This window comes from Panthera tigris, chromosome B1, assembly GCF_018350195.1.
Source record: "Panthera tigris isolate Pti1 chromosome B1, P.tigris_Pti1_mat1.1, whole genome shotgun sequence".
NCBI classification, from domain to species: domain Eukaryota; kingdom Metazoa; phylum Chordata; class Mammalia; order Carnivora; family Felidae; genus Panthera; species Panthera tigris.
In genome coordinates, this window is record NC_056663.1 from 131,638,295 (window position 1) to 131,662,162 (window position 23,868).

A 23,868-nucleotide genomic window follows, 5' to 3' on the forward strand; every position below is an offset into this window, starting at 1 on the left:
TTAGAGGTGCCTGCGTGGCTCAGTTGGCTAAGTGTCCGACTTCGGCTCAGGTCATGATCTCGCGGTCCATGAGTGCAAGCCCCGCATTGGGCTCTGTGCTGACAGCTCAGAGCCTGGAGCCTGTTTCAGATTCTGTGTCTCCCTCTCTCTCTGACCCTCCCCCATTCATGCTCTGTCTCTCTCTGTCTCAAAAATAAATAAACGTTAAAAAAATTTTTCTTTAAATAAAAAAATAATAATAAATAAACATTTAAAAAAGGCACCATAAAAATCCAAGGAACTTTTGATAAATTCAGCCCTTTCTCCATTGATTAATATTAATTTTTCACATACTACTTGTCAGGTGTGAGACAAAACATAGCTAAAAAGTGTCCTTGCTGACACATAGCTTACAGTCTAGTACGGTAGTCAGCAAACTCTTAAATCCAAACAGTAAATATTTGAACTTGGGACCATACAATATCTGGTGCTATTCAACTCTTCCATTTTGTAGCACAAAACCACCTTAGACAATATGAAAACAAGTGTGGGTATGTTCCAATAAAACTTTATTTACAAAAATATGAGGCTACCCATGGGTATAGATTACCAACCCATAGTCTAGTAGATAAAAACAAGTAGTCAGGCAAGGAGGATACAATTTCTGATTGGAGAAGGACTTAAGGGGTTTAAGAAGGCTTTCCAGAGGAAGCAATTCTGGAAAATCAATGCTCTAAATAAGCCTCTATCATATCAAATTAATCCAAAAGATAGAAGACAGGAAATAAAGAATCTAAGAATATAAATTAAGGAAGTAAATAACACGTACAGGGGAGAGGATCAACAAGTAAAAAGATTGGTTCTTTAAAAAACTTTCTGGTAAGACTTTGTAAAAGGAAAAAAAACACACAACCATTATCAAGAATGAAAAATGGGATAAGCCTACAGATTTTGATGTGTACTTTTTCTTAAAGAAGTACATTACAAAACATCTTCAGTCTCATAAAGTTTCTCCCTTATCAAAATTCCCAATTATATTGCAACTACGTGGATGGAACTGGAGGGTATTATGCTAAGTGAAATTAGTCAGAGAAAGACAAAAATCATATGACTTCACTTATATGAAGACTTTAAGAGACAAAACAGATGAACATAAGGGAAGGGAAACAAAAATAATATAAAAACAGGGAGGGGGACAAAACAGAATAGATTCATAAATGTGGAGAACAAACTGAGGGTTACTGGAGGGGTTGTGGGAGGGGGGATAGGCTAAATGGGTAAGGGGTATTAAGGAATCTACCCTGAAATCATTGTTTCACTATATGCTAACTAATTTGGATGTAAATTTAAAAAAATTAAAAATAAAATTAAAAAAAATTCCCAATTATTTTCTGCCAAACATTTTCCTTATATGCATTACTTTAAAAATATGTGTATGGGTCACCTGGGTGGTTCAGTTGGTTAAGCGTCCAACTTCAGCTCTGGTCATGATGTCATGGTTTGTGGGTTCAAGCCCCACATTGGGCTTTGTGCTGACAGTGCAGAGCCTGCTTAGAATTCTCTGTCTCCCTCTCTCTCTGCCCCTCCCCAACTCATGCTCACGTTCTCTCTCTCAAAAACATATAAACATTAAAAAATTTTTTTAATAAAAGTAAATTTTAAAAAATAAAATGTAAATTAAAAAATACCTGACTCCTCATGATTCTTATTTGTCTTCTTAAGACTCCAATTAGCAATTCACCATAGCATCAAAAACAATGAAATGCTTACGAATCAATTTAATCAAGGAGGTGAAAGACCTGTACACCAAAAACTGTAAGACTTTGATGAAAGAAATTGAAGAAAACACAAATAAATGGAAATATAGCCTTTCTTTATGGATTAGAAGAATTAATATCGGGGGAACCTGGGTGACTCAGTCAATTAAGTGTCCAACACTTGGGTTTCAGCTCAAGTCACGATCTCACAGTTTCATGAGTTCAAGCCCCACATCGGGTTCCTCACTGGCAGTATGGAAGCTGCTTGGGATTGTCTGTCTCCCTCTCTCCCTGCCTCTCTCCAACTTGTGCCCTCTCTGTCTCTCTCAAAATAAATAAATTTAAAATAAAGAAGAATTAATATTGTTAAAATGTCTATAGCAGCTAAAGTTATCTATAGATAAGATGTAATCCCTCTCCAAATTCCAAAGGCATTTTTCACAGAGTTAAGAAAAACAGTCTTAAAATTCATATGAAACCACAAAAGATTGAACAGTCAAAGCAGTCCTGAGAAAGAAGAACAAAACTGGAGGCCTCACAACTCCAGATTTACAACTATACTATAAAGCTATAGTAATGGTACTGGCATAAAAATAGACTCATAAACCAATGGAACAGAATCAAGAGACCAGAAATAAAACCTCACAAAAATGGTCAACTAACATTTGACAAAGGAGCCAAGAAAACTCAATGGGGAAAGGATAGTCTTTTCAATAAATATTGGGGCAACTGGATGACCATATTCAGAAGAATGAAATTGGACCCCTATCGTATACCACTCAGAAAAATTTACTTGAAATGGATTAAAGACTTAAACATAGGCCATAAAACTCCTAGAATAAAACCTAAGGGGAAAGCTCCTTGACATTGGTCTTGGCAATGATTTTTTTGGATATGACAACAAAAGCACAAGCAACAAAACCAAAAATAAGTAAGTGGGACTACCAAAAACTAAACTACAAAGTTTCTACACAGCAAAAGAAACAACAATAAAATAAAAAGGCAACCTATGAAATGGGAGAAAATACTTGCAAATTGTATATTTCATAAGAAATTAATGTCTAAAATATATACAGAACACATGCCACTGATCAAACAAAACAGTCTAATTTTAAAAATGGGCAGAGGAACTGAATAGATGTTTTTCCAAAGAAGACATACAGATGGCCAATGGGTACATGAAAAGATGGTCAACATCCATAATCATCAGGGAAATGCAGCTCAAAGCTACACAGTGAAATATCACCTCATACTTGTTAGAATGGCTGTCATCAAAAAAACAAAAGATAAGTGTTGGCATGGATACAGAGAAAAGGGAACCTTTGTACACTGCAGGTGGGAATGTTAATTGGTGCAGCCACCACGGGAAACAGTATGGAGGTTCCTCAAAAAATTAAAAACAGAACTACCATATGATCTAGCAATCCCACTTCTTGCTATATTAAAAAATATATTCATCTGAATAAATATATTCACTTCAAAGGAAATTAAATCACTATCTCAAAGAGATGTCTGCACCCCCATGTTTAATGCAGCATTATTTACAAAAGCCAAGACAAGAAAACAACTTAAGCATCCTGGATGGATGAATAGATAAAGAAGATGTATATAAACACTGGAATACAATTCAGCCATGAGGGAGAAGGAGATCCTGCCTTTTGCGACAACAGGGATGGGACTTAGGATAAGTCAAATAACTCAGAGAAAGAAAAATATGTATGATACCACTTATCTATGAAGCTGAACTCAGAAACAGAAAGTAGAATGGTGGTTGTCAGGGAGTGGGGGAAATGGGAAGATATTGGTCAAAGGGTTCAAACTTCCAGTTGTAAAATGAATAAGTATAGATGTATCAAAGCAATATACTGCACACTTTGAAGTCACACAATATGTCAATTATGTCTCAATAAAGCTAGGTAAAAAAAAGAAATATACTACTTTAGAAATACCGGTGCATTAGTACTTCTGAAATGAACTAATTTTTGTACCTAATGTTTTCTCCTGTTGAGATTGATATTTTATGGTGAAATTGGTTTTGATTGCCATTTAAATTTATATTTATAAAATCATCTTACTTTAGCCAATTATTTTTAATTGAACAATACTAATTTAATTCTGCTCTTTACTTAAAATGCTCTGGCTCCTCCCTATCCCCCAACAATCATTAGGTTTATTAGTAGGCTAATTTTAAATTACTTCTGGATTATGTTGTGTACTGTACTGAAAATAATAATCATTCTCATTTTTTAGTATTTGTGCATATGATATATGTGATATATATTACATATAACCTGTATATAAAATATGTAACATATATGTAATATATATGACTAGAGTCTAGCCAATTAGCAAAACAAGCAAAATTCTGAATTACTAAGAACTGAATAAAATATTTTGTTTTAGAAATAAAATAAGACTCCAATTGGCTGAGACCTAAAAGTTTTTAATTGAGTAAAATCATATATATATAATATATATATATATATATATATATGTATATGTATGTGTGTATATATATATATATATATATATATATATATATATTCAGATGAACCCTTACCTTATACACTTGTTTCACCATTCCTAGAAGAGCTTTAAGATTGCAGTGATTCTCATTGGTTTCAATTTTAGGCCAGGAACGCAGCTGAGAGACGATGGCATTTTTGAGCATCTGGACCAGTGTATTGAGAGAAGATTCTTGCAAAGATCCCCAGCACTTCTCTGGGGGGTATAAAATCAGCCATGATAAATATGCACCCTCCAAAAAAATCCTCAGTTTCTTCCAGGTTCTTTAACGTATGAAATAGATAACAGTTTCCATTTCTGATGGCAAAACATATAAAATATCTTGTCTCGGGGTACCATCCTGGACATTTATGACTCACAGATGTGAAAAAATGTTTTTCCCTCATCAAATATCATTGGAATTGAAAGTTCAGATGTAGGATTCTGAAGAAATTTGTTGATCATATTAATACTTGACTACTTGATTGATTTCATGATTTTCAAACAAAATTCCATAGAGTATCTATAAAATCTGAAAACTTGCATAAGAATACACACACATGCACACATATAATGTCATCAAGGACATTTTTGATTTGAGGAAAATAAAATATCTTTTCAGACTTTATGAACACCTGGTATATATGGATATATTTTTTAAATTAACTCAATAACAATATTTTAATATTACTTTGTTCCAACCTAGATATTTGTATCTTTAAAACATAATTCTCAGAAAGCAAACCTATCAAATATTAAAATAGCTAATTTAATTAAAATAATATGACCCAGATGTATGAAATGCAGACTTACATAGTAGAGATTCCATAAATGGACACAAATACATAGGATACTTGAGTATATGATAAATGTGGCATTACATATTAGTGGGAATGAAACAGATCATTCAGTGAATGTATGGGAACAACTGAAAACTTTTCCAGAAAAAGATAAAGCTTAATCAAGATAAACTCTGAATGGATCAAAGAGTTACACATAAAAATGAACCAATAAAAATTCTAGTAGAAGTGGGGCACCTGGCTGGCTCAGTCAGAGTATGTGACTCTTGAACTCAGGGTCATGAGTTCAAGCCCCACACTGGGCATGGAGCCTACTTTAAAAAAAAAAAAAAAATTCTAGTAGGAGTATGGGAAATTTTTTTAAATTTCAGAGGGAGTAGGCTTTTTGAAATACGATCCAAACTCAGCGACCATATAAGAAAATGTTTACATAGTAGGCTTCATTAAAATATTTTCAAATAATTATGCATGTGAAAATTCCACAAAATAAAAAAAATTAATAACCCAGAGAAAAAAGACTTGTAATTCATATTATTGATAAAGAATTAGTTGCCTTAATCATTTAAAAGCTTCTAAATAGGAGCGCCTCGTTGGCCTAATCAGTTAAGCTTGATTTCAGCTCAGGTCATGATGTCACAGTTGTGGGATCAAGCTCCATGCCGGGCTCCATGCTGACAGCACAGAGCCTGCTAAACTTTAAAAAATAAAATAAAATAGGGGTGCCTGGCTGGCTCAGTCAGTTGAACATCTGACTTCAGCCAAGGTCGTGATCTCACAGTTAGTGGATTAAAGTCCCACATTGGACTCGCTGCTGTCAGCACAGAGCCCGCTTCAGATACTGTCCCTCTCTCTCTCTGTCCCTCCCCTGTTCACAACTCTCTTTTTCTCTCTCAAAAATAAACATTAAAAAAATAAAGTAAAAACTAAAAAGCTAAATAAAAAAGAAAAACACTAACAACAACACATGGGAAAATGGGTTAAGAGGGAAGAACTGATAGTTTCCAGACTATAATATACAAATGGAACTGAGATATAGGAAAACCAGCACAATCTCATTCATAATGAGAAAACTAAAATTCAAATTGAGAGACTTTTTTCTTCAGAATGGCAAATATCAAAGTCTAATAATACTGTAGAAAAATGTGTGGGCTGATGCTCTCATATTTGTTGATGAAATGTAAACTGGTATATCCTCTGTCAGGGTTGCCATGTTGCACTGACCTGCAGTTTATTTAGATTACAATGTGAACGGTGGCCACTTAAAGTTCTGTGGAGGGTCTCTCAAAACTTAAAAAAAAAAAAAAAAAAAAAAAAGTTAACGTTTGTTTTTCTTGAGAGACATAGCATGAGCAGGGGAAGGGCAGAGAGAGAGTGAGACATAGAATCCAAAGTGGGCTCCAGACTCTGAGCTGTCAGCACAGAGCCCAACATGGGGCTCAAACTCACGAACCACGAGATCATGACCTGAGCCGAAGTCAGACACTTCACTGACTGAGCCATCCAGGTGCCCCAAAATTTCTCAAGTTTTAAAACATAAACAAAAAGTTTTCAAGTATAGATTTATTTTGACTGGATCCTCTATGGTTATTAAACTCTGAAGTCAAAGCCATGTCCAAGTCTAAGAGTTACACATGCTTTGTATAAGAGTAATGATTATAATAATGTTAGGTTAATCTTTTCAAACATTCACATACCACATACCCAAACATTTGTGTGTTTTTAAATCTTCTATCCAAAATTTGCTCCATCTTTTACTTCAGTGATTGTTGAGAGTACAGATAAAGTGAAAAATTAATCAAACTTACTCAGGACTCGTAAAGATCGGTCACTCATTTTACAAACAGCTTCTGCATATGGAACCACCAGACTCCTCCAGTTCTTAGAATCATGCATCACAGGACATTCTGGGAGCAGAAGGAAAACTGATAATGCTTCTTGGTGTGGAGAATGACATGGAAGAGCTCTGAGCAGATTATCCCTAAAACCTGTAGTTATCTGTGGTTGAAAGGATTAGGGAAAGGGCCCAGAATATATTAGATACAGATTATAGTGAAAAACAAGCTATGGGACTAGGGGTTTCATTCCACTATTTTCCAATGGTGTAATCATTTAGTTTTCCTCAGACCTTCTGTTCAAACTCCATAACTCCTTGCATACCAAATGCCTCTAATGTATTATGTGAGAGCCATCCTCCCTATTTTATACTGGGATGCATGAAAGAAATAAAGTGAAGTCACATGTGCATGTACATGCTGTGTGAATCATGGACTTAATTAGAGACTGACACATCAAAGATCCATACCCAAATCTATGACTTAAAATCCAACATGGCAGAGATAATGGCATACGTTCACCTCACCAATACTGTTTCATTTTCCTTCTAGGCTTCCGGGAAGATGGCATTTCCCAGCCTCCCCTGCAGTTATATGGGGCCATATGATTGAGTTCTGGCTAATGAGATATGAATGAAATGTGTATATGAAATATGTATATCACTTCTAGGCATGACCCCTGCAACCTCTCATGTAACCTTCTATACTCGCTTTCCTTATCTGCCAACTGAATACAAAAGATATACTGCAGGATTTCATGGCTCCAGTGCCTAGAACTCCAGAAAAAAGGAACCCAAATCACTCCTCAGTGAAGTTATGCAGAGGTGGGAAAGGTAGCAGAATATACACTCAGAGATATGCCACTCTGGGGGCACCTGGGTGGCTCAGTCAGTTAAGCGTCCGACTCCTGATCTAGGCTTAGGTCATGATTTCATGGTTCATGGGATCGAGCCCCATGTCAGTCTGTGCTAATGGTGTGGAGCCTGCTTGGGTTTCTCTCTCTCTCTCTCTCTCTCTGCCCATCCTTCACTTGTGCTCTCTCTCTCAAAATGAATAAACTTAAAAAAAATATATGCCACTCTGGCATGAGGATTATTTTGAGCTGAAGGCAGGTGAGAAAAAGCAGGCACAGGACAAGCTCTCTGGCTTCCCTCTATCTACTTGAAAACAATATAAATTCCCCCTGTAAAGGTGTCCTCCTGCCGCTAACTTCTGTACCAGGAGAAGGGCAAGAACCTTATCAGCAGAGATGAACAGGCATTGAGAAAGAGTCTACACAGAGGGACAAAACATAAGAGACTCTTAAATACAGGGAACAAATGGAGGGTTGCTAGAGGGGTTTTGGGTGGGGAATGGGCTAAATGGGCAAGGGGCAGTAAGGAGGACACTTGTGGGGATGAGCACTGGGTGCTATATACAGGGGATGAATTACTAAATTCTACTCCTGAAATCATTATTGCACTATATGCTAACTTGGATGTAAATTTTAAAAAAAAATTTTTTTTTTAACGTTTATTTATTTTTGAGACAGAGAGAGACAGAGCATGAACAGGGGAGGGTCAGAGAGAGGGAGACACAGAATCTGAAACAGGCTCCAGGCTCTGAGCTGTCAGCACAGAGCCCGACGCGGGGCTTGAACTCACAGACCGCGAGATCATGACCTGAGCCAAGTCGGCCGCTTAACCGACTGAGCCACCCAGGCACCCCGGATGTAAATTTTTAAAAATAAAAGAGAAAAAGAGTCTACACAAATAAACCTTATAATCTAGACCTTATCTAACATGAGCTTCCCCAGATATTTGCCTTCCTGCATTTTGGCACCCTTAGAAGCTCAAACTCCTTTTCCTTTGTGTTGTCTCTTCTTTACAAAATTATTGTTCTTTTGCTAAGATGCTATATAACCAAGTTCTAACCACGCTTTAGTTACTCATCACTGAGTGTATATGCAGCATGCACACACATATTAATAAACTTCTGTTTATTTCTCTCCCATTAATCTGTCTTTTCTCAGTCTAATTTGCAGGGTCCCAGCCAATGAAACTAAGATGGGTGGAGGGGAAACATTTCCTCTTCCTCCTCTGCATGTGTTTCCTGTCTCCAACCCTCATTGGACTACGATGTGAAAAGAAGTCTTCATTGTGTTAAGCCACTGAGATTTGGAAGTTGTTTGTTAACAACAGCTACCATCATTTATTGTATTTAATAGATCTTAGATGCTTTTAACAACAGTGTCTATCTCCACATGTCAGAAGGATTAAGATGATATTTGCAACAATAAAAGTACTACATATTATTACATTAATGTTCTTACAATTTATTTTTTTCACATGTCCAGAAGAACATGATTTATATGGAATGCTAGTAGGCATATATAGGAAAATAATGTCACACAAAGTCAAATAACTTTGAGAAAAATAGGGCTAAAACAGCTAGATTTCTTTTGGTGTATGACATCATAGAATCTTTGATTTACTGATGTACATTATAACTTCATAATAGTATGCAGTGTATCCAAAGTTGTTTCACTTAGAACCTGTTTTCAGGGAGCATTCTGTGAAACTAATGTTCCTTGGAACTCACACTGGGAATAGCACCCCAAGTTATCTCCCATATAACCTAAATAAATTTATTTTTTAAATGCATTCTAGGGGCACCTGGGTGGCTCAGTTGGTTAGGTGTCCGACGTTGGCTCAGGTCATGATCTCACGGCTCATGAGTTCGAACCCCACAATGGATCCTGTGCTGACAGCTCAGAGCCTGGAGCCTGCTTCAGATTCTGTCTCCCTCTCTCTCTGTTCCTCCCCTGCTTGTGTTCTGTCTTGTCTCTCTCTCAAAAATAAATAAACATTTAAAAAATAATAAAATATATTTGATAACATCTATTCTTCTTCATCTTGACAATAAAAGTATCTACTATATGGCACAAAAACAGACACATAGACCAATGGAATAGAATAGAAACCCCAGAACTAGACCCACAAACGTATGGCCAACTCATCTTTGACAAAGCAGGAAAGAACATCCAATGGAAAAAAGACAGTCTCTTTAACAAATGGTGCTGGTAGAACTGGACAGCAACATGCAGAAGGTTGAAACTAGACCACTTTCTCACACCATTCACAAAAATAAACTCAAAATGGATAAAGGACCTGAATGTGAGACAGGAAACCATCAAAACCCTAGAGGAGAAAGCAGGAAAAGACCTCTCTGACCTCAGCCGTAGCAATCTCTTACTCGACACATCCCCAAAGGCAAGGGAATTAAAAGCAAAAGTGAATTACTGGGACCTTATGAAGATAAAAAGCTTCTGCACAGCAAAGGAAACAACCAACAAAACTAAAAGGCAACCAACGGAATGGGAAAAGATATTTGCAAATGACATATCGGACAAAGGGCTAGTATCCAAAATCTATAAAGAGCTCACCAAACTCCACACCCGAAAAACAAATAACCCAGTGAAGAAATGGGCAGAAAACATGAATAGACACTTCTCTAAAGAAGACATCCGGATGGCCAACAGGCACATGAAAAGATGCTCAACGTCGCTCCTTATCAGGGAAATACAAATCAAAACCACACTCAGATATCACCTCACGCCGGTCAGAGTGGCCAAAATGAACAAATCAGGAGACTATAGATGCTGGAGAGGATGCGGAGAAATGGGAACCCTCTTGCACTGTTGGTGGGAATGCAAACTGGTGCAGCCGCTCTGGAAAGCAGTGTGGAGGTTCCTCAGAAAATTAAAAATAGACCTACCCTATGACCCAGCAATAGCACTGCTAGGAATGTATCCAAGGGATACAGGAGTACTGATGCATAGGGGCACTTGTACCCCAATGTTTATAGCAGCACTCTCAACAATAGCCAAATTATGGAAAGAGCCTAAATGTCCATCAGCTGATGAATGGATAAAGAAATTGTGGTTTATATACACAATGGAATACTACGTGGCAATGAGAAAGAATGAAATATGGCCTTTTGTAGCAACGTGGATGGAACTGGAGAGTGTGATGCTAAGTGAAATAAGCCATACAGAGAAAGACAGATACCATATGGTTTCACTCTTATGTGGATCCTGAGAAACTTAACAGAAACCCATGGGGGAGGGGAAGGAAAAAAAGAAAAAAGAGGTTAGAGTGGGAGAGAGCCAAAGCATAAGAGACTGTTAAAAACTGAGAACAAACTGAGGTTTGATGGGGGGGTGGGAGGGAGGGGAGGGTGGGTGATGGGTATTGAGGAGGGCATCTTTTGGGATGAGCACTGGGTGTTGTATGGAAACCAATTTGACAATAAATTTCATATATTAAAAAAAAAAGTATCTACTATATATTAAAGAACACTCTACTTTCCCTTCCAAATGTGGGGACCCAAAATGGTATATATACAAGATGACTTGAAACCAAAGGCATGTGGATACAGCTGATGTAGAAGGAAGACTTCAGATCTTCCCTTATCTGACTAAAGTCAGGGCCTTCCAAGAAACTTGGAGGGCAGGTTTCACTGCCAGGTAAAGACCAGCCACTTGCACTTGGATGAGAAATCACACAAACATTATCACAAGCTGTCATATGTTCCATTTGTCCCTCTTAAAGCCCATTTGTCTCCCTGAAAAGTCCAGTTTTCTCAAAGAAACCTCTTCTCCCCCAATCCCTTTTCCCTATTCCCTATTAATTGGTATATAAGCCCTCATCCCTAGCTGTTCAGGGAGCCTCTTCATCTAAATGCTCCCCGCAAACACGGGGAATATTTACTCAGTCTATTAATCCTGTTTGTTAGTCTATTACTCTTTTTTTTGTTTAAATTTTTAATGTTTATCTTTAAGAGAGAGACAGACCACAAGTGGGGGAGGGGCAGAGAGAGAGGGAGACACAGAATCTGAAGCAGGCTCCAGGCTCTGAGCTGTCAGCACAGAGGCCGACGTGGGGCCCAAACCCACAAGCCATTGAGATCATGACTTGAGCTGAAGTCGGACGTTCAACCTACTGAGCCACCCAGGCACCCCATCAGTCTATTACTCTTGTTACTCAGTCATGAACTCACATGAACCTGAGTTTGTAGAGGGAAAATTTTCCAACACAACCCAGAATCATAAAATATCTAACTAGAATAGAGCTTAAAAAGGAACTCCATAAATAAGGAACCCCTCAAAAAGGTAAAGAAAATGTAACCCAAATAGGATAAGGGATGAATTGGTAGCAGATTCATCTTAACTGGATTTGACATTCATCTCAAAAGAAAGAACAGGATTTCTATTCTCCTAGTCCAGGTAAAAATTATCTTACTTCCCAAACTAGTGCTATATTCATATGTCTGCTAATGGTTATTTACCTCTCAAGCATTGGTTTTTCATGTTGAAAACAAAAGTACTGTATTTACAGGACATTTAAACATTCAATAAGAAAGTAAATGCCAGCTTGGAATATAGTGTCAGGAATATAGTAACCTTATTGTGAACACTAGCCGTCTCCCTTATCACAGAGTCTCTCTGACTCAGCTCCGAACAAAATTCAACTGCATTCATATTGGTTCCTATAAAGAAATTCTATTGCTCTATTTCTCAAGTAAATATTGGCTATTACCATGGAAGAAATCCATTCTGTTTTTGTCAACTTCTCGAAGGTATCTCTTGCCATTTGTAAGTCCACATCAATGGAAATCGTTTCTACAGATTCTCTTTGGATACAAGAAATGTAAACAAAACACATAAACAGATAGAAAAGAATATTTCTAAACTTCATACATATTTATTGCTTTATTTTATTAAATAGCATATATAAACATTTTTCTTACAATTTGTCTCCTTTCAAAATTATGAATTTTTTTGGCACACAAAAATAATTATAAAATTTATATTCTCCTAAAAGAGAGTAGGTTACTATTATTGCTAGAGTAGCTACAAGTTTGGGTTGCAATAATGGCAAAATTTCATAGGCTACATCTGAGAACCAAAAACGTTTACCCCCACACTCAGCCTGTACACTAAAATCTGAAACTACCCCCGCCCCCAACACACACAACACACCTTACCATCATCTACATTTACATTACTTTAGGATTCCACTGTTTCATTAGCATGACTTCACTATTTCAAAAGACACTAGCCCAGGCAAATGGCTTGATTGTTCATTATAGGAACTTCCTGAAAAGACCCATTAACTCTTCAGTGGAAAGCATTAACAGATAGTTTATGCTCTAAGATTGTCTGAATCTCTTGCCTAAAGTTGTTGCCTTGCTGTTTCCACCCACCCTGGATCACTGTATCTTCTCCCAATCCTAATCAAGCCTCCAGCTTTCCCCTCCCATGTTGAAAGACCTGGCCTAAACCAAACTGCCAATTCTTGATAAATTCCAACCTAGCCTTCCCTCTCAGAAACACTATCAAATCTTTGTTTAGGTGTGGTGTTTTCCTGGGTTCTGTTGGTGATATTTGAAGAGACTTGAATTCTGTCAAATAATTTTTTGTAATGTTCTATCAAGAAATACTTTATGCTTGCTGAATAACTGGTCAAGAGTAATGCCAGGGCTAAAATATTTATGCAAATATTCAAACAAAGTATTTTAAATCTCCCCTTAAAATATTTTGTCCTTTGCAGTCTTTGGCATCTTAAGACCAAACCTCGAGGCTCATCATTCCTGGGAGGATACTTTTCCACTTTAGTAAGATAATATTCTAAGTGTAGAAAATATTCTATATGCAGTAAGGATTAGCCTGAGGCTAGAGCAGGGGAGAAAGAGAAAACACTGTTTGGCAGAGTCCCTGTCCTCACTTCTTGCCTGGAAGGATGGCAAGAAGAAGAACGCAAATGGGAGAGGGAGAAGGCAGAGGGAAGCAGTGTCTGATTTGTCTTCTTCCACCTTTGACTGGGATATGTGGGGATGAACAGAGATGCTTTTTTTGGACTCTAGAAAGATAGTGTGTTGCGGCTGCAAGTGGGAAGCCACGGCATTCAGTTTCCCTGGGTTTCTCTGGTTCTCACAAGAAGTTGTTGGACTCAACAGTTCCTCGTGTCCCCTTGAGGAGTGACTGAGAGTGCAGCTGGATTAAGAATCAGTGGGACAGGAATGAAATCTTGCCATGCGCAAGTGTGTATAGAGCTAGAGTATGTTATGCTAAGCGAAATAAGAGGTCAGAGAAAAACAAATATATGATTTCACTCATACTTGGAATTTAAAAAATAAAACAGATGAACATATGGGAAGGAAAAAAAAAAAGAGAGACAGAAACAAACCATAAGACACTCTTAACGTTAGAGGACAAACAGGATTGATGGAGGGAGGTGGGTGGGGATTGGGCTAAACAGGTGATGGGTATTAAGGAGGGCATTTATTATGAACACTGGGTGTTACATGCAAGTGATGAGTCACTAAAACAAAACAAAACAAAACAAAACAAAAAACAAACCAATGGGACAACTGGGGGGTTGCACAGAGGCAAGGAATACATGCAACATGAGTTAAATGAGTGCCACCTACTGGCCAGGTGGGGGTACAAGATGTGTAGAACTTTTCAGAATCAGTCAGGCAGCTTGGGGCCTACTCATCAGGGAGAGATGAGACCTGACCTAGTGGGGGAGGGTTGGACTGAGTTATATCCACTACGGACACACCAGTAGGGCACTGGCCTCCAGAGAAGGCAGAGGGCAGCCTAAGAGCCTTCATGCTCTTATCCTCCTCCTCTCTTAAACACTGTTAAATTAATTAAACAAGGAGGCCATTACACTGGGGATAGCTCTATCACCATGATGGCCTACGTATGCAAACCAAAATCTAAGCCTGTAAATACTTGTTATAAAATCGAAACCAAAGTACAACTAGTCACAAACAGCCAACTACATTTTAAGCTATAGCCAATCAGGGGGCCCGGGTGGCTCAGTTGGTTAAGCAACCAGCTCTTAATTTTGGCTCAGGTCATGATCTCATGGTTTGTGATTTCGAGCTCCCCATCAGGCTCTACGTTCCTGGTACGGAGCCTGCTTGGGATTCTCAGTCTCCCTGTCTCTCTGCCTCTCCTGCACATTCTCTCTCTCTTTCTCAAAAATTAATAAATAAAACTTAAAAAAAAATGTTTTAAGCTATAGCCAATCAATTAATTTCCTTTCTTTGCTTCTGCATCTTCTCTACATAAGTCTTTCCACTAGCTCCTGTTGATGGAGTGCTCTAATCACTTCCAATTTGGTGCTTCCCAGTTTGAATCAGTATTTGCTTAAATAAACTCTTAAAAATTTTAATATGCCTCAGTTCATCTCTTAACAGTTCCCAGGCACAGTGTTGGAAAGCATAAAGCGAAGGGAAGAAATATAAGACCAAATATAGAGCATTTCACAAAGGAACTGTTTATACTATTGGATCAGACCAAGTGTCAAACCAAATAGAGAAATTAGATTTTCCTCTGTAGTAGTGAATCTAGTTAAAGATAAATAGAATCTATTTTCCCTACTGATGCCACCACAAAAAGAACTGCCACGTGCTGCCTTGGCCTCTAAGTACTGAAGCAATGTTAGAATGATCACTCACAGATACAAAGATCTTGAAAAAAAAGCACATCATTCCTTCCAATCAGGTAACAGAGGAGGGCAGGGCAGAGGAAGTGAACAATGTGAATTAGGAATCACAACTTATAGTGGTCTTGCAGAAAATTACCTTACAAAATGGAAGAATTTTATACCAGCCTATGGTGTTTTCTATGTTGGACTTTTTGTTCAAAGATAACATAATTTACAAATTAAAATAACTGACTTGAAACATTTCATGCTAAAGATTCCCCAGTGTTTCAAATGAAGGTAAATCTCATTTAAAAATTACCTTTTCTTTAAAAAACTTGCAGTCAGACAAGCAGGAGATGAAAATATCATCCTAACTTCGCTGTAAAAGTCATAACACAAGTGTTAAGTCATAGCGTATTATAAAGCAGGTCTCCTTTTATCTTATGCCCAATTATTTAACCGAAGACATGGAATCATTATTAATAAAAACAACTCCTCGGGGTGCCTGGGTGGCTCAGTCGGTTAAGTGTCTGAGTTTGGCTCAGGTTATGATCTCTCAGTTCGAGAGTTCGAGTGCTATGTCAGGCTCTGTGCTTACAGCTCAGAGCCCAGAGCCTGTTTCAGATTCTTTGTCTCTCCCTCTCTCTCTCTCTCTCTGCCCCTCCTCTGCTTCTGCTCTCTCTCTCAAAAATAAATACATTTTTAAAAAATAAATAAATAAATAAATAAATAAATAAATAGACAACTGCTCCCTTACAAGTCTTCCAAATTCTGGATATAATTTGTGCTGATAAATCTCACCAAAACCCTTCATAGTTGATTCTACCAAGTCACATATATTTAAATAAAATCCTCCCTTCTGAAAACAGAAATTTATGGAGTCCCAGAGTATAAACTATGAAGATATAAAAAAGAGTCCACTTTAGTGAAGGCTTTGCAAGACACAAAGTGTTTTTGATTCATCCTGCATCTCTCACCTATCAAGGTGCCTGGGAAACCATATGTCCTCAAGATAGTTCTGTTAAATAAATGATGAATGAATCAATGACTTCTTCAAACTATGAGGTGGTGGAAGAGAATCATGGTTAAAATGCAAATGCCTTCACAGCAAAGCCAAACCCTCTCTGTCTTATATTTAGCATAAAATGACCATGGCTTCAAAACCAATTACAAGTGACTTATAATTTATCAAACAGAGCTACCTTGTAGCCATTTCATGTTCACTGCTTCCTCTTGTCACTGCCATCCATTTCTCTGTCAGGGACTGGTTAATTTGGCTTATTTCTGGCAGGATTTTCCTGGAAACATTTGTGGAACTAGTATCCTTCAAGGAAGAAAGAAAAATGATTAGGAAAACACAGAGCATGTGCACATGCTGAGTAATACATACCACAGTAAAGCCTGTGACACAGGTGGTAGGGAGGCCCGCCCTCTCAGACAGTGGGGTGTGGTGACAGGAGTTAGGTCTTCAGACTGGCCTGGTTGTTCCGGTGCCTAGCCGTGGCCACTTTGCTTGGCCTGCGCCTTAGTTTTGTAATTTAAAAATGGGATAACACAAAATAATTGAAAACAGGGACTCAACCAGGTACTTGTACACCAATGTTCACTGCAGCAATATTCACAATAACCAAAAAGATAGAAACAACCAGTGTCCATCAATAGCATCAACAGATGAACATCGTGTATTCATGCAGGAGAATATGCAGCCATAAAAAGGAAGGAGATTCTGACACATGCTGAAACATGGACAAACTTTGAAAACATTATACTAAGTGAAATAAGCCAGATACAAAAGGACAAATATTGTATGATTCCACTTATAGGAAATCGGCAACTTCGGAGAAAGTAGATTAGAGATTACCCAGGGCTGAGGGGTCACAGAACAGAGACTTATTATTGTTTAATGGTTACAGAGTTTCTGTTTGGGGTGATAAAAAAAGTTTTGGAGGGGCGCCTGGGTGGCGCAGTCGGTTGAGCGTCCGACTTCAGCCAGGTCACGATCTCGCGGTCCGTGAGTTCGAGCCCCGCGTCAGGCTCTGGGCTGATGGCTCGGAGCCTGGAGCCTGTTTCCGATTCTGTGTCTCCCTCTCTCTCTGCCCCTCCCCCGTTCATGCTCTGTCTCTCTCTGTCCCAAAAATAAATAAAAAACGTTGAAAAAAAAAAAAAAGTTTTGGAGATCATAGTAGTGATGTTTGTACAATATTGTGAATGCAATTAATATCACTGAATTGTATACTTAAAAATCATTAAAATAGAAAAGTATATATATATATATATATATATATATATATATTACCACAATAAAATGGATGAGATAATATCATCTCTCTCTCTCTCTCTTTGCTCTTGTTAAGATTAAATATTAGGTATACAAAACCTGTGGATTATAATTGTATTCAATAAATACTAGTTTCTTTCTCCCCTTCAGTCAACCATAGATTTTTCCATTTAGATCAGTGGTTTTCAAACTTTAGCATGCAATAGAATTACCTGGTGATCTTGCTAAAGCATAGATTGTGGAGCCCATCCCCACAGTTTCTGATTCAGGAGTGGAACTCAAGAATTTGTATCTAGCAAACTCCCAGGTGCTGCTGCTGCTCGTGGTGGTATAGGGACCACACTTTGAGAACTACGGTTCAGTTCAATACCTGAAACCAAATGGCTCAGCCAGAGCCGTCAGAAATTACTTGTCTGGAAAGAAAAATCTGTCTTTTTAATGTAGTCTTCCAAAGACATTAGTGCTCTGCTCCATGTTATACCTCCACCTCCACTGAACTTGTAATGAGTCAGGAAATTAATTAAATAATTAATTAATTATTTTTTAGTTAAGCTCTATGCCCAACATGGGGCTTGATCTCAAGACCCCGAGGCCAAGAGTCACATGCTCTACTGACTGAGCCAACCAGGGACCCCATGAGTCAGGAAACTCTTCATTTTTGTTTAATGCTTAAATAAAGACCTCTTGAACAAGATGTATAACAATGACTTCTAAAGTTCCCTTCAGCCTCCTGATCTGAGTCCTAGGTGTCCCCTCTAGTTCAATCATGAGAAAGCTTTTTTTCTGCCCACATCACTGGCAACTTAGGACAATGAAGTGCTCCCTCCCTATTGGCACTTACACATACTCTCAGAATCCCAGCTCCTCTGAAGTGCATGACATCTTCTACTGTAATCATCTCCCAATGTCCTTGTCACTCCCTTTCAACACTGAGAACAATAGTACCTTGCTGTCTCCCTCGGCACTGAGGTGCCTGTTGTTCTTGGCAACTGAAGAACTAATAAACATGATTTATTTCCCACCTGGATGTCTCCATTTTTTCTTTTTTCATATTAGAGAGAGAGAGAGAGAGAGAGAGAGAGAGAGAGAGAGAGAGAGAGACTCCCAGGCAGGCTCCATGCTCAGTGAGGAGCCTAACACAGGGCTCCATCCCACAATCCTGGGATCACAACCTGAGCTGAAATCAAGAGTTGGAGGCTCAACTGACTGAGCCACCCAGGCACCCCTGATCTCCCAATTCTTGATCTCATCTCCACACTTTCCTCTGCTCAACTTCAACCACCCATACCCTGGATTAGGGTTTCATATGGATGCTTTTGACATTTTTGGTCAGATAATTCTTTGTTGTGAAGGTCTTGTGCATTGAAGGATGTTTAGCAGCAGCCCTGGCCTCTACCCACAAGGTGCTGGTGGCAGCCACCCCAGCATCCTTTCTACAACCTAAAATGTCTCCAAACATTGCCAGATGTTTCCAGGGGCAAAATCATTCCTAGTTGAAAACCACTGCCCTAGGTACAGGTGATACCCTATGCTTTGTAATCATCAATAATTGTTTCACCTTCTAAAATTTCTATTAGAAACATTCTCTTCTGGTTACCATGCACCATTTTTCTGATTCTCTTACTTTAGAGTGAAACTCTCAATCCAACATTCTTTGATGCTGGAATGAGTTAAGACATTGGGGACTGCTGGAACAGAATACATGTATTTTGTATGCAAGAGGACATAATTTTTTTTGGGGGGGGGGAGGACAGAATGTTATAGACTGAATGCGTTCCCCCCAAATTCATATGTTGAAATTTTAACCCTCAGTGTGACGGCATTAACAGGTGGAGGCTTGGGGCACCTGGGTGGCTCAGTCAAGCATCTGACTCTTGATTTCAGCTCAGGTCATTATCTCACAGTTCGTGGGAGGAAGCCACACGTTGGGCTCTGTGCTGATAGTGCAGACCCTGCTCAGGATCCTCTCTCTCCGGCTCTCTCTACCCCTCCCTTGCTCCCTCTCTCTCTCTCAAAAAAAAAAAAAAAAAAAAAAAAAAAAAAGAGGTGGGGCCTTTGGGAGGTGCATGGGTCATGAGGATGGAGCTCTCATGAATGGGACTAGCACCCTTATAAGAGACTCCAGAGAGCTCTCTTGCCCCTTCTGCTATGTGAGGACACAGCAAGAAGATAGCCTTCCACAAACAAGGAAGCAGGTCCTCACCAGACACCAAGTATGCTAGCCCCTTGATCCTGGACTTCCCAGACTCCAGAACTATGAGAAGTAAGTTTCTGCTGTTCATAAGGCACCTCGTCTATGGTGTTTTGTTAGCAGACAGAGCAGACTTACTTCCACTTGCTTTAGAGTGGAACCCACTCGAACATTCTTTGAGGCCATTAGGATCTCTAATCCACTGACCCTATTGTTTGGTCATTATTCATCCTCCGCCTCATCCTCACCCAGCTTAGAGCCCATGGTCAGCACTATAATAAGTCCCTTGCAAATACTTCCTACTCTGTCACTTTCCTATTGTACTTACCTAGTAAAACTCCATCTGTGGTTAAAATCAAGTCTGGATTACTCCAAAATTGAATCCAAACGAAACCGAATCCAATCCATTCACTGGAGAAAATTGCACAACCGTGCTGACTGATTTCGCTTGAAGTCTACTACCACAAATGTCAAATGGGCACCCAATACTGTTTAGTAATTTCCCACAACATTTGCTTTCTCACTCTCTGAGACAACTACTGCACACCTTCCTTTTATTCCCAAACCTCTAACACTCCTCTTCTCTTCCACTCACTCCCAGATGAGGACCGTGCCTTGTGTGTCACTGAAGAAATTAAAGCCATCAGGCACCTTTCCATCATCACCTCTCCCCCCCCCCCCGCCCCACCTCCACTGTTCCTTATTAGAATAAAATAAATATTTCTACATTCTATAATACCCCTAATTCTATAAATACCCCTACATTCTATGTGGACAGAATCCTGCCTCTTCTCTCCTACTGAGGGACATTGCTTCTGCAATTATCCATTCTTTCTCATGCACAATCGTTTTCTCCATTTGAATGGGATCATTCTCCAAAATAATCTCTGTGCTCATCTTACTTGACCTCTCAGCAGTATGTGACAGGATTAGCCACTTCTTCTTTCTGGAAATACCTTCTCTTGCCTTGATAACACACCCTCTCCTGGTTTTCCCCCATCTCAGAAACTGGCCCTTTTCACTTTGTCTTCTGGCACCTCCTCATTGTCAGACCTCTAAATGGAGAATTCCCTCACGGCTGGATTCTGTCCCCTTTCTCTTGTCATTTTTACTCTCTTAATAAGGTAAGCTTTCCTCCAGGCCTCAGCTTCAAGTACTGTCTATACTTGGACAACTACCATGTCTATATTCCAGTGCTGACATGCTCCCTGAGCTCCAGATTTGGACATCCAACTAAGGCTCCAGATCTCGTCTTCAAGGACATTTCACACTGACCACATCTCACCTACCTGCCTCCATCCCATATAACTCTTCACCCTTTCCTATGTGCTCTGCCCTTCGGGCCCTCTCTCTGTCCTCACATGCTAAACAAATACTTGCCACAGGGTCTCTCTATGTGTGGTTCCCACTAGCTGGAACACTCTTTCTTTGGATCTAAGCATGGCTAAGGTATCCAATTAATGTCCCAGCCACTGAGAGGTCTTCCCTAACTGATATTTCTTTCTTTTTTTTTTAAAGTTTATTTATTTTTTTTTTTTAATTTTATTTATTTATTTTTTCAACGTTTATTTATTTTTGGGACAGAGAGAGACAGAGCATGAACGGGGGAGGGCAGAGAGAGAGGGAGACGCAGGCTCCAGGCTCTGAGCCATCAGCCCAGAGCCCGACGCGGGGCTCGAACTCACGGACCGCGAGATCATGACCTGGCTGAAGTCGGACGCTTAACCGACTGCGCCACCCAGGCGCCCCTAAAGTTTATTTATTTTTGAGACAGAGAGAGACAGAATGAACGGGGGAGGGTCAGAGAAAGAGGGAGACACAGAATCTGAAACAGGCTCCAGGCTCTGAGCAGTCAGCACAGAGCCCGACGCGGGGCTCGAACTCACAGACCGTGAGATCATGACCTGAGCAGAAGTCGGATGCTTAACCGACTGAGCCACCCAGGCGCTCCCCTAACTGACATTTCTAAAGAAGCCCACTTCATCAGTCTCCCACGACCTGCTTTGTTTGCTTCAGAGCACTTATGACTCTCTAACACAATGTTACTTATTTTGTATTTACATATTTATTGTCTGCCCTTCCCTGTAGAATCCAAATGCCATGAATGAGAGCAACCTTGCCTGTATTATTCACTTTTATCCCAAGCACCGAAACCAGAGCCTGAGACACAGCAGGCAGCTGCTTCTTGGCTGAATGGCTGTAACAGAACAGACAAGTACAACCCAACCAACCCAGCAGCACAGAAACCTTTGCCTCTGACCATTTTCTGTCCCAGAGAATATAGTAAGAATCTGTATGGATGTCATGGTTAAAACATTCCTGATAATTAAAAAAAAAAGTACAAATTGGGAAAATAACTACATACAGCATACCTTAAAGATACTGAGGGTTCGGTTCAATTCTACCACAATAAAGTGAATATTGCAATAAAGTGAGTCAAATGAATTTTTTGGCTTCAATTATGTTTACACAATACTGTAGTCTATGAAGTGTGAAAAAGCATCATGTCTAAAAAAAAAATAATGTATATATCTTTTTTTTTTAAGTTTATTTTGAGAGAGAGATTGCAAGCAGGGGAGGGACAGAGAGAGAGGGAGAGAGAGAAAATCCCATGCAGGCTCTGCTTGTCAGTGCGAAGACCAGTGCAGGGCTCGATCCCATGAACTGTGAGATCATGACCTGAGCCCAAACCAAGAGTTGGACACTTAACCGATTGAGCCACCCCAGGCACCCCAGCAATGTATATATCTTAAGTTAAAAAATACTTCATTGCTAAGAACTGCTAGTCATCATTTGAGCTCTCAGTGAGTCATAATATTTCTTCTGATGAAGGTTGTAATCTTGCCTTGATGTTGGTGGTCAGGGTTGGGGATAGCTGTGGCAATTTCCTCAAATAAGACAACACTGAAGTTTGCCATATCAATGGGTGCTTCCTTTTACGATTTCTCTGTACCACATGATGCTGTTTGGCAGCATTTTACAGAGCTTCTTTCAAAATTGAAGTCAATCCTCTCAAACCTTGCTGCTGCTTTATCAACTCAGTTTATGTAAAAATATAGATCCTTTGTCATCATTTCAACCATCATTTCAACAATCTTCACAGCATCTTCACCAGGAGTAGATGCCATCTCAAGAAACAATTTTCTTTACTCATCCATAAAAAGCAACTTCTCATCGATTCATAGTTTTATCATGAGATTGTAGCAATTCATTCACATCTTCAGGCTCCACTTCTGATTCTAGTTCTCTTGCTGTTTCCACTACTGAAGTCTTGAACCCCTCAAAGTCCTCCATGAGGGCTGGAACCAGTTTCTTCCAAACTGCTGTTAATGTTGACATCTTAAACTCTTCCCATGAATCATGAATGTTCTTAATAGAATCTAGGACGGTGAATCTTTTCCAGAAGGTTTTCAATTGACTTCGCCCAGATCCATTAGAGGAATTACTATCAATGACAGCTGTAGCCTTTTTTTTTTCTTTAAGAGAGAGGGCGCAAGTGAGCAAGGGGCAGAGAGGGAGAGAGAGAAGCAGGGCTCACCCAAAGCAGGGCTCAGGTTCACCCGATGCAGGGCTCGAGCTCACAAACTGTGAGATCATGACCTGAGCTAAAGTCAGATGCTTAACTGACTGAGCCACCCAGGCACCGTCAGCTGTAGCCTTATGAAGTGTATTTCTTAAATAATATGACTTGAAAGTCAAAATGACTCCTTGATTCATGGACTACAGAATGGATGTTATGTTAACAGGGATTAAAACAATATCATTCTGGTTGTACATCTCCATCAGAACTCCTGGATGACCAGGTGTACTATCTATGAGCAATAATATTTTGAAAGAAAACTTTTATTTTTTTGGCAGATCTCTGCAATGGCCTTAAAATATTCTATAAACCATGTTATAAAGAGGTGCTGTCACCTAGGCTTTGTTGTTCCATTCATAGAGAACAAGCAGATTAGATAAAGCACAATTCTTAAGGGCCCTAGGATTTTCAGGATGGTAAATGAACACTGGCTTCTACTTAAAGTCAGCAGCTGCATTAGCCC

The 23,868-nt window shown here is 39.2% G+C and overlaps 1 protein-coding gene across 3 annotated transcripts in view; it reads right to left on the reverse strand.

The window, feature by feature from the left end:
* Positions 1 to 23,868, reverse strand: part of HERC6 (HECT and RLD domain containing E3 ubiquitin protein ligase family member 6) — a 62,360-nt gene that overhangs the window by 16,440 nt on the left and 22,052 nt on the right. For all 3 annotated transcript variants that reach the window (XM_042984205.1, XM_007074813.3, XM_042984204.1), the window contains exons 9-13: positions 16,559 to 16,680; positions 15,676 to 15,735; positions 12,453 to 12,546; positions 6,847 to 7,036; positions 4,297 to 4,457 (exon numbers count right to left, since the gene is read on the reverse strand). In XM_042984205.1, the coding sequence (XP_042840139.1) occupies positions 4,297 to 4,457; positions 6,847 to 7,036; positions 12,453 to 12,546; positions 15,676 to 15,735; positions 16,559 to 16,680 (627 nt within the window). The remainder of the gene's footprint in view (positions 1 to 4,296; positions 4,458 to 6,846; positions 7,037 to 12,452; positions 12,547 to 15,675; positions 15,736 to 16,558; positions 16,681 to 23,868) is intronic.